Raw genomic sequence first — 10,978 nt, forward strand, 5'->3', positions numbered from 1 at the left:
AATGCCTCCAAAGGCTCAGTTCACCTGGGACTGTCTCCCAAAGTGTGTACACACCCCTCTCCATGTGCCTAGGGCTTCCTGACAGCATGGACTCCAGGTAGCCACACCTCTTACATGGTGGCTCTAAGAGTGTGTTCCAGCCAACAAAGTAAAATCGGTAGGGCCTTTTAAGACCTAAATTCACAAGTCTTTCAGCATCATTCCTGTCATATTCTATTGATTGAAGCAGGTACAAGCCCATCAAGATTCCAGAGGGGACACAGACTTCACATTTTGTAGAAATGAATCCAGGTTTTAGAACCCCCTTAGTAGGCTTCTCTGGGATGGTTCATTTCTGTTCCATGTGGTGTCAGTTGTGATCACACATGCTTTTTGTGACCATGTGGCAAGTCACATGGGGGCTAGCTGATGCCAAATGGTGGTTGATGTAAACTGAGGCACCTCCCTTCTCCACGTGGCTAACTCACACTTCCTCATGTGAATCCCTTGAAGGCAAGTCCCAACGTGCAAACACTTACCACGCTCTGTGCGCATGACATCAGCTGACAGCCCATTGACTGAAGCAGGGCTCACGGCCAAGCCCAGAATCAATGTGGAAGGGGTCACACAAGGGCCCCAGGAACCAGGAGGCATGGCCACTACAGGGCTTTACGAAAACGGTCCCCCACACCTGGACAATGCCCTTTGTCTCTAAAGACTCGATTTACGCCTCACTCCTCCAAGAAGGCCTCTCTGTCACACTGGGTCTCCCACAATACTTTATGCACATCTCTACCTCTGCACTTACCCTATTACTTTCTAACTGTCTACATACCACTTATGTCTCCACATCAGACAAGCCTTTGAAGGCAGAGATTGTGCTCCATCAGTCTTTGTATTCCCAGGGTCCAGCCCTGTGCCTAGAACGCTGTGTCCAGAATAATTATGTCTCTTAATTTGTTGCTCCATTAGCCATGCATGAATAAAGTTTTTTTTAAATAAATGTTGATAATTCTATCTCCATTGGTACTTTGTCCTCCTGCCCTCTGTCCTGCATTCTAAGAGAGAATCTTTATTTTTTGTCATACTCTCCAAAAAAACAAGCAGGTTTTCAGGGAGTGACGCCGCATGGGGCGCTGATCTCCACTAGAGATGAGGCGAGGCGACAGAGCGGAGAGCTGCGGGTCCAAGAGTTTTTAATTTTGTAGACTTAGTCACATTTCCAAAGAGGTTTGAGGATCAACAGAAAGTTACTAATTTTCTTTTCTTACCTAGAAGGACATTGAAAACACATACACAATGAACAAACCAGAAAGAGACTCGTAAGACCAGAGAACAGACTAGTGTTTGCCATAAGGGTGTGCAAAAAAAGAGAAAAAAATACTCACATAAAAAAAAATACTACCTACCACCACCGGTTCAAAACAGCAGGAAGGTACAACCTTAGAATGAAAGTAGAGGCCTTGTCAAGGAAAAGGCACTGTGTGGCCTAAGGCCTCAATGAGCCCTAAATCAGGACACAGTGGTATGTGTTGCCTTGACATCTGATAAAATCGAGCAGGCTTCAAATGGCCTACCCACCAGCCCCCACACAGCTTCTGCCAATCTGTTCCCCAAGCCACCGACCCTCCTTACCTTGGATACCAAACATAGTGCCTGCTTGTCCCTGAGTTCTCTGCCAGCCTACAGAACTATTTAAAAAACCCATCATATTCTCCTGTGGGGAACAGGCAAGCCTCGCCGTGACATTACAAAGCCTATCCCCCACCTCTTATTCGCCCTGGTCCTGACTGCAGCTCCCATGTGGCAGTGCCTGGCATGTGGGGTCCTCCTCTGGGCCACAAGTATTTGTGACTAATAAACTGCTGTCAAACCCATCTATCCAGTGTCACATGTCATGTGTTCGGCCATCTCCAAAACCTGAGGACAGAAATCCCTCTCCCTTATCAACAGCGTGAAGAGGAAGTGATCAGAACAAGGTGGCAACACGACATCTAGGTTCAGAGGATCCCCCGTCGTCTTTGTTTTGCGTGTTTCCCCAGGAAGCAGCGAAATCAGCCCTGCAGAAGTCTGAAGACTCACCCAGGGAACAGTGGAGAGCCCAGTGTGTGGAGCCAGGATATCTGGGATCTAGCTGGTCCTGGCTGCTCCAAAGTATGTGTCCCACCCCTGACATCATTATCCTTCTTGGACCTGTTTTCTAGCTATAGAATGATGGGATGGCTTCTGCCACCTCTGTGATTCTATAAAGACAATCTGATGAAATCAGTGGACAAGAAGAGTGAATGTTTGGTGCACCCTGGTCATCCTACAGGAAGGCACTGTCTAGCAGGGTTTTTACCCTGCGTCTATAGCTGGGGCAACTGGAGATAATGGAAGACCAAAGAGCAGCGTGCCCAACAGGGCCGCCCCCACCTGCCAGGAAATCTTGCCTGGGTGGAGTCCTCCCGCCTCTTCTTGCTCTCAGCACTCCGTCCCATTAGCAAATGGGAGTTTTGAAATCTCCCTTTGACCATCCCGTGTTCCATCCCAGCCCCCAGATCCACTCATCTCAGCCATTAGCTCCACTAGCAGAGACCTTGCTTTAGCAGACACACAACTGTCACACCGTCTAGATCCACACTCCCCTCTGCTTCCTGAGGAAAAGTGCTCGGGGACCCAGAAAGTAGGCCAGGTCCTCATAACCTTATCAAAATAGCACAGCTACCCTCAGAGACTGGTCCATGGAGTGGGAAACAGGGCATCTGGGGTCTTGTCCAACCAGAGCCCAGACATCTGCTGTAGTTAAGGGGCCTCTGGGTGTCCCCATGTCGTGCCAAAAAAGGAACCATCTCCAGCCCCATTCTGTGTGTGTGTGTGTGTGTGTGTGTGTGTGTGTGTGTGTGTGTGTGTGAGAGAGAGAGAGAGAGAGAGAGAGAGAGAGAGAGAGAGAGAGACAAGGGTTAGGCACATGCCTTCTGATAGAAACAATCCCTGGACTGGGACCCAGAAAGCTGGTAAGTAGGAACGAACGCAGTGCAAGGAGCGACAGGAAGGAGTCCGCTGTGTCTGAAATGCAGCAGGAAGGTGAATAGGAGAGAAAAGATTGCTAGAGGCTGGCAGCCAGGGTCCAGGACACCCAGGGCCTTAAAAATTACCCTAAAGACACTGAGAAGCCAAGTTACCTGACCTGAGGAGGGGTGGGCTTACCAGACTAGCATTTTGCAGCCCCCAGCCCCTGGGAGCTTGTGAGAAGGGCAGACTCAGGCAGCCCCCCCACCACCAAACCAGGGTGATTCCAGGGAGGCAGGGGCAGCTGCATGTTTAGCCCCAAGAGCTGCTCTTGTTTACGAGAGTGCATGGCTCCCAGACTCAAGCATCCTCGGGGCTAGAAAGTCCCATCACTCTTATGTTCTGGGAGGCCAGCTAACTTCACAGGAGAGAGAGGGATATGACTCTCCCACCTGCTAGCCCAGGCTGGCCTCTAGAGTGCCACTGCAGGGACGGAAACCACCACCAAGGTGCCAAGGTTCACTTCCACGGAGCAACAGGCAGGCGGCGGGGAGGCACGTAGCCCACAGGATGTCCTAGAAAGAATTCACAAGGATGCCCAAGGTTGCAACTCAAAACCTTTGTTCAAAAAAATTCACCTCACCTGTGGATGGGAGAGACACGTCATCAGTTCTGGCTGTAAAAAAAAAAAAAAGTCTAAGGATTTCTGGTGACGTCAGATTGATGGAGCTAGGACAGATGTCCCAGGGGATTAAAAGTTTGGTCTCCACTTGCCGTTCAGTCTTCCCTTCCCCACAGTTCCACAATTTCACCTCCCACTGGGCTAGGATGCAGTAGTGGAGTGGCTCAGCACTGAGGACTTGAGGTCCACAGCCCTGGGGGACTGGCCAGCCCTCCCACTTTCTTGCCATGAAATGGGATGAGATGAACCCAGCACCTTGCTGAGCGGTCCAGGCGGCATGGGTGTAACGGGCCCAGGACAGCATTCGGCAGAGGGCAGCACCCAGCCAGCAGGACGAGGGGTTGGGCGTGGCAGGAGAAGTATATGAAATCGAGAACCTTCTAGCTGTTTGCTCAAGAAGGTGCAAGCCCAGGAGCTGGGGGAGACTGGGTGCCCTAGAGCGGAAAGCCCCTGAAGGGGCTTGGTGTTCCAGGATGGATGAGGGGCGGGGCAGGGCCGGGGAGTCAGACAGACCCCGTGCCCCGCCTGCCCTGCTTCTGAAGCTCTGCTCCCAAGTGGGAAAGCGCGCCACCATCTTCCGTTGGAGAAAGCTTGGAATATTCCAACTCCAAAACCTCTCACTGGAGGCTCCACAGGAGGGGGGCTCCTGCTGAAAAGGAAACGAGGCCGCGGGGGCATTGTGCAAGAGGCTGGTTGCTGGCCTCCATCCTCCATCCTCTCCGCCGCGGTTTTCCCCCAGGCTTCCGAAGCCTGCCTAAATCAGGAGAAAAGCTTACTTAAGAGGGAGCGAGCACTGCGGGGCTCTGGGAAGCGGCCAGCGTTCCCTGCGCTGCCCCCCACCCCCGATTGCCGGGGCGCTGAACCCTCCCGCGTCCCTGGCCAGGCCTGCCAGTCCCAGGGTGAGGTCCCCCTTCTGCTGCAGACCGCCGCTCTCCCACACCAAAACCTGGTCGCCGCCCCTCCCTCCCTGCCTTCCCCGCCCCCCCACCGCCTCTGATTGGCCGAGCCCCGGGCCCTCCCTGCCTCTCCTCTCCCACCCCGGGTGAAAACTGCGGGCGCCGGGCTGGGTGCAGTAACTGGAGGCGGCGGCGTGTCGGGAGGAGGCTGCTGCAGCAGAGGACAGGCGCTCAGGTGGGAGCCGGAGCCCGGGCGGGACGGGGCGCGCGGGGTGGGCCACGGGCGCCGGTGCAAGGCTCCCAGCCGAGGCCTCGGGGAACCCTCGGAGGTGCCTGGGAAGGGGCCGCGCGGCGCTCGGGAGGGGGCCTGCGTGCCAAGCAGGGACGGGGGTGGGACGCAACTACTGCAGGCCCCGCGCCGCGTTCCCCGGGCGGGGAAGGCGCCCCCAGCTTTCGCCCCTGCGGGGACAGTTACCTGGAGCCGGGGCGCTGCAGGGGAACCGGGAGGAAGGGCGCCAAGGACAGCCTTGGGCTCTGCTTTCCACTCAGACGTCCCCAAGCCTAGCTCGCAAAGGCGGGGCACGGGGGCGGCGAAATTCGGGGGAGAGAACCGGGCAGGGCAAGACGGAGCGGATCTCTGTCTCGCGACCTCGCTGCGCGCGGGGTGCGGGGCGTCCGAGCTGAAGGAAACCGCAGCGCCGCGGGCGGGGACTGGGAGGCAGGCGGGGGAGGGGACAGCCGGGAAAGGATGAGCGGGGGCTGGGGCCGCCGTTGGGGGAGGAGACCCTTGGAATACGGGGTAAGGGTGGGGCTGGTCGAACTGGGGCTGAAGAGGGAGGGAGCCAGAACTTCTCCGCGTTCTGGGCTGCGGGGACGCACTGGCAGAGAAATGGAAAATATCTGTGCCCCTGCTACCGCTCTGCCCCTCCCTCTGGCTCAACATCAGCCTGCAGCGCCAGCCCCCGCCCCATTTCTTCCCTTCCTGGTTCTAGCCGCCGCTTCCCTCTTCCCCTCCTAGATCCCAACCTCGCACCGCTCCTCCTCAACTCAGTGTCCACGAATCAAAGCCAGACGCCACCCTCTTTCTTCCCCAACAGTACTTCGGGTCCCTCTCGGCAGAGGTCCAAGAGGGTATTGACAGTAGCCGCAGGCGCCAGGGGATCCCAGCGTCGCCCCACCGCAGGGCTGAGCCTGGGGGACCTTGGACACGGGCGAGCGGCGGGCTCTGCGCACCCGGGCTGGGCACCGTGCGCACTCGCAGGCACACGCCCCTCCTGTGGCCTGTCAAGCACCAATGAGGACAGGCTAGGCTACCTGCCCCCTGATAATGTCCAGCCTAGGCTGCAAAAAAAGATGGCAGAGAGCCTGGGCAGGGAGGTAACTGAAGCTGGAATGGAAAGCTGCAGGCCCATGAAATCTTCCCAGAGAGCTGGGCGTTTGGAAACATCTTGGTTCCTGTGCAATCCGAGCGCACTGTCACTTTCCCTCGCACATCTGGGGACACCCTTATCTGTGCCAAGCACAGTCTTTTCTGGGAGCACCTTAATCACACACACACACCAGCCACCATCCCTAACCACATCAGTGGATCACTTCCTGTGCAGCAGTCATAGGACTAGATGCTTGTCAGTTTTCTTCATCTCCATCACAACCCTGTGGGTGTGCACAGCTCAGATTCATTCACTCATTCAATGTCTTTTGAGCATCTGTTACATGCCAAGAAGTGTTTATGCACTGGGAACTTTCTTCTGACCAAGAAATGGAAGTCCCTGAAACGGGTTTCGTTTAATGAAGAGTTTTAATGTTGCAAGATAAAAAGAGTTCCGAAGATTGATTGCACAGCAGTGCAGATGAACTTAACACTCCGGAACGGTACACTTAAAAATGGTTAAGGTGGTAAATTTTGTAGTATATGTATTTTTATCACAATTAAAAAATAGTCCCTGTTTTCCTGGAGGGAAGAGAAAATGATGAAGTCACTCAAGTGTCCAGCACAGACACACACCATTACAAGGGGCACTGTCCCTGCTTGCTTTCCTGAGGAGGAAGCCCCAAACACAGTGTCACCTCCACTGAGAAGTAGGGGGGGGGAGAGCGCTGTGGAGAAGGGCTCGGATGCCTGCTGTGGCCATCATGGCATGGCTCCCAGGGCCCCCAGAATGGTTCTAAGTGTGGGCACACCTACCCCATCTCTTGGCTGATTCCCATCCCATTCCCACCCCCAGATTCAGGACTGAGCTCCCGGCACCATGAATCCCACCATCGGCATCGCTCTTCTGCTGACAGGTACTGGGCAAGGGGCAGGGCTGGGATCCCAAGCACCCTGGCTTCCTCCCCCCCCCCCTTCAGAGAATCTAGCTTCTTCCTCAGGACCTCAGAATTTGGAGGCAAGGAAGGGAGAAGGGCTCTTTTTCATCCCTAAGTCAGCTGAGCAACTTAGTGGATCTTCTGACAGCCTGAGGTAGTTTTTTGCAAACAGAATTCACTGAGCCCATCCCAGATAGAGTTGCAGTCTCCAAATGGGAACCTGCATCAACTCCCCAAGATCTCCTGCCCCAGAACACACTGGTGGGACCCAGGACTGGAGCAGACAGGGAGGGAGGGAGGCTGGGAGGCTGGGTCTGCAGCCAGGCAGATGGACTGGCCCTCAGAGCCCTCTAGGATGGGGAGAATGTGGGTGGGAGGCACCCTGCTCTGCAGAATGCCCAACTGGGCAGGGGCACTGCTGGTGCCAGTCTTGCAGGTAGCCCATGGGCAGAAGGTCACCAGCCTGACAGCCTGCCTGGTGGATAAGAGCCTCCGTCTGGACTGCCGCCATGACAATACGACCACCTCGCCCGTGCAGTGTGAGTTCAGCCTGACCCGGGAGAAAAAGAAGCACGTGCTCTACGGCTCTGTGGGGGTGCCCGAGCACCTGTACCGCTCCCGGACCAGCTTTACCAACAAGCCCAACATCAAGATCCTCTACTTGTCTGACTTCACCACCAAGGATGAGGGGATATACACATGTGAGCTCCACCTCTCTGGCCAGCCTCCCACCACCTCCAGCAAGAATGTCTCTGTGCTCAGAGGTGAGCAAGCCCCCAGTAAAGCCAGGTGAACTGCAAGAGGCAGGCTGGGAGGAATGAACTGGCTAGGAAAGCAGGGAGGCAGTCCCCTTGTGGGCCGGGAGAGTGGCCCCAAAACCCCTCTCAACTTCCCCCATCTGCAGCCTGCTGCCCTGAGCCACTGCCTTCAGTGTGACTGGGCGGGGGGCAGGGGGGCGGCTACAGGACAGGCAGGCAGGCAGAATGGCGTAGCGGGCATTTCTAGCACGACTACATGCAAATCCCCTAACATCCCCAATCTCCCTTCCCTCCACCTGAAAAACAGGGTTGACACTAGCTCCCTCGCCCAGTTTTCACATGATGACACTTAGTGAAGGTCTGATACGATGTTGCCTCAAAGGCTCAGGAACCTGCAAATGGAAAAGATGGTCGGATCTGATCCCAGCTGAGATATCAGGGCACCAGCCTCCCCAAGGGAATGAGCCCTTACTCAGGGCCTGGGCCTGACTGCGCCCCCTTCATTCCTGCCCTGCCCCTCCACCCCGTTCTCTCTCCGCAGACAAACTGGTCAAGTGTGAGGGCATAAACCTGCTGGCCCAGAACACGCCCTGGCTCCTGCTGCTCCTGCTCTCACTGCCCCTCCTGCAGGCCATGGATTTCATCTCCCTGTGACTCGCTGGGCCCGTGGAAGACACAGGAAGCCCTGGGGCCCAGCCAGAGATCCTACTTCTCGGAGTCAGCTGAACCCCTACCCCCAATCCCTCACATATCTCGGGAAGAAACGGGGACCCACCCCTCAAGGAACCCTAGTGCTGCATGCTACTATCTACCCCCTTGCTCCCTGCAGCCCTACCCCGTGCCACTCACACCCTCTCTGCACACCACTGGCTGTCTTTTTATACTCTGTGTACCAGAGCTGCTTCTCTTCGGTTTATTTAGAATTTATCTTTCCTTTTCTTTGGGAGTTTGTGAAAAGGGAAGCCAGAATTGGGTATCTGATGGAGAGTGAGGGTATGGGAGAGGTGGTAGGATGGAGGTGGGGCTGGGTACTGGTCCTTGGAGCTGAGAGAGACCCAGATGAGGAGGGGATACGGGGTCTGTTTGGGCCTAGCACATCCCTCGGCAGGCAGGGATGGTGTCTGAGACCCGGAAATGTGAAGACACTGCCGACATAATGGCCCATCCCGTGAGGAGGGTGCTGAGCATCTCCAGGAGTTTTCTCTGCCACAGTAGAAAGCCAGCCTCCTACCAAAGCAGAAGTCCTCTCGGGGCCTTGGGCCTAGGCTGGCCCAGTGAAAGTGCAGGTTCTGCTGGGGCAGGGGCAGTGCTAATGGAGCATTGGAGAGGGGTCCATCGGCCCTCCCCACCTGAAGAAGCTAACTATGGCAGCCTACTGACCCTCACTGCCCTCCAGCAGTTGAGAGGGTGGCAAAGGACAACAGCCCCCTCCAAGGCTGTCCCAAGCTCCTAAGAGCTTCGAACTGTGACCTGGAGGCGGGCAGTCAGGCCTGGTGGAGCCCCCAGGGCCAAGCAGAGTGTGGCCCAAGTGTTTCTCTGGAAGGTTCTTCATTCCCTCCCCTGTCCGTGCCAGCCCCCGTCCCGTGGGTCTGCCTTCCCAGGGGCCTGTGGGGGGCCTGGGGCAGGCCATGAGTGAGACCCATCAATGGGCTACACCTCGAGAGATGGCTTTTCCCGACACCCAGCTCCCCACCCAGCAGCTGTGCCCTGTCCTGTGAACATGTGTCATGCCACCACAGCTTATGGCATCTCGTTGAGGAAAAAGAAAACTGCACAATAAAACCGAGCCTTGGAATCTGTCCTGCCTCTGCCCCTTCGTCTTTCCCCAGGCCTGCCTCCCCTCCCTTGGCTCTGCACCCAGGAGGCCCAGCCTGCCACCTCTCCCTCTCCCTCTTCCTGCCTCATCAGCCCTTCCTCTCCCCACAGTCCCCAGCGATGGACCACTGCACGGTGGGCTCCTCAAAACAACCCTAACACGACACAGTTGCCCGCATGAATGAATGTTCCGTGGGCTGACGCACCTGACAGGAACAGCACTCACCTGCCGACGTGTGGGCCAAGCCACGCGGCCCTGGGACATGCTGACAAGTGCTAAGGTGTGGAACTGCTATTTCTCGGATCTGGTTGTTCCGGGAAACGGCCCCTCGAGTTACGTGGGACTATAGCGAGGGCAATGCCGGGCCCCGAGAGGAGGTTGGAGGCGGCACCATGGGAGCTGGCCAGGGCAGCAAGGGGCCGGCGAGCACTGCTTCCTAAACCCAGCAACGCCAGTAAAGAACTGGGCGGTGGGAGAGCATACCGCAGCCCTCCGGGCTCCCTCTAAAAGCGAAGGAGTAGAATGTGAACAGCACCGGGGGCGTTGGGGCCCAGGACAGGGTGGCAGGGTGGCTCTGGGGTCCAGCTGCTGGCAGAGTGAGGCAGCCCCCAGACAAAGCCTGCCCTCCTTTGCCAGGAAACTGGGGAGGACGGTGACAACCACCCAGCTGGCTCACTTGGTATTTAATGCCATAGAGGATATTCTTTCTGAGCATTTACTTAAATACCTGGGATCTACATCGATGCCCCTGACCCCACTCTTCCGGACGCCCCCCGTCAATGTCTGTGCCTTGCCAGCGGCCGCGGTAGTAAGCAAGCCCAGAGAGGGCAAGAGAGCCCGCAGGTTGGCGAGGCAGCCGCCTGTGTCCCCGACTGCGAGGCCCAGGTCTCTGGGCAACTCTGAGCTAGCCTGGGGCCCCCAGAGGACAAACGTGGACACAGGCGCCTCTTACTCTGTCCTGCCTGGACCTGCAAGCATCAGACCTAGAAAATGAAAAGAGCCTTTATAGGGGAAGGGAATTCAAATGCCATCCTCAGTGTAGTAAGAGTTGAACTGGAAGGTCTTCCTGGAAGAAGCCAGATAGGAAGCCTCATCTGTGAGAATGCCATGAGCCCCCAGTGCCTGGGTAATGCCACCTAGGTGGTCCCTGCCACGGCCTGGTGCTAATTCCCTAAGAATTTAGCAGCCACACACAAGGGTCCTGGGAACTGGTGTTGCCCCCCGCAGCCACGCTTGAGGGAGGCCCACAGTGCGTGGGCTTCACTTAGAAATCACAAAGCCATCAGAGGACGGACTACAGGAAGGCAGGCAAGGAAAAGAGGCCTGGGCCTGAAATGGGGCCCTACAACTTAAAGCCGGGGCCAGCAGACCTCTCAGCATAAGCCAACACAGAGAGGCCGTGCTGCGGCTGGGTGGCCGCGGACTCTCAGAGGCCGGCCACAACAGCTGTCAGGTCCCCGCTGGTCAAGTCAGGAGTCTTGGGGAAGCTGCAGGACGTCAGTAGTGACTTGGCTAATGATAAAGAGGGCTGGGCACTCCCATGTCCCTT

General features: G+C 56.5%; 1 protein-coding gene across 2 annotated transcripts; it reads left to right on the forward strand.

Annotated features, from left to right (window-relative positions):
* Window positions 1–4,626: 4,626 nt before the first annotated feature.
* THY1 (Thy-1 cell surface antigen) lies at window positions 4,627–9,412 on the forward strand. 2 transcript variants are annotated; one of them, XM_017679805.3, is made up of 4 exons: window positions 4,627–4,783; window positions 6,774–6,834; window positions 7,266–7,619; window positions 8,155–9,412. In XM_017679805.3, the coding sequence occupies exons 2-4, from the start codon at window positions 6,798–6,800 to the stop codon at window positions 8,265–8,267; spliced, it is 504 nt and encodes a 167-aa protein (XP_017535294.1). In that variant the 5' UTR covers window positions 4,627–4,783; window positions 6,774–6,797; the 3' UTR covers window positions 8,268–9,412. The 2 variants fall into 2 exon arrangements, with proteins under 2 accessions (XP_017535294.1, XP_017535295.1); XM_017679806.3 differs by having other exon boundaries at window positions 4,628–4,783; window positions 7,284–7,619.
* Window positions 9,413–10,978: the final 1,566 nt, after the last annotated feature.

The sequence above is a fragment of the Manis javanica genome, chromosome 6 (genome assembly GCF_040802235.1).
Source record: "Manis javanica isolate MJ-LG chromosome 6, MJ_LKY, whole genome shotgun sequence".
Lineage (NCBI taxonomy): Eukaryota > Metazoa > Chordata > Mammalia > Pholidota > Manidae > Manis > Manis javanica.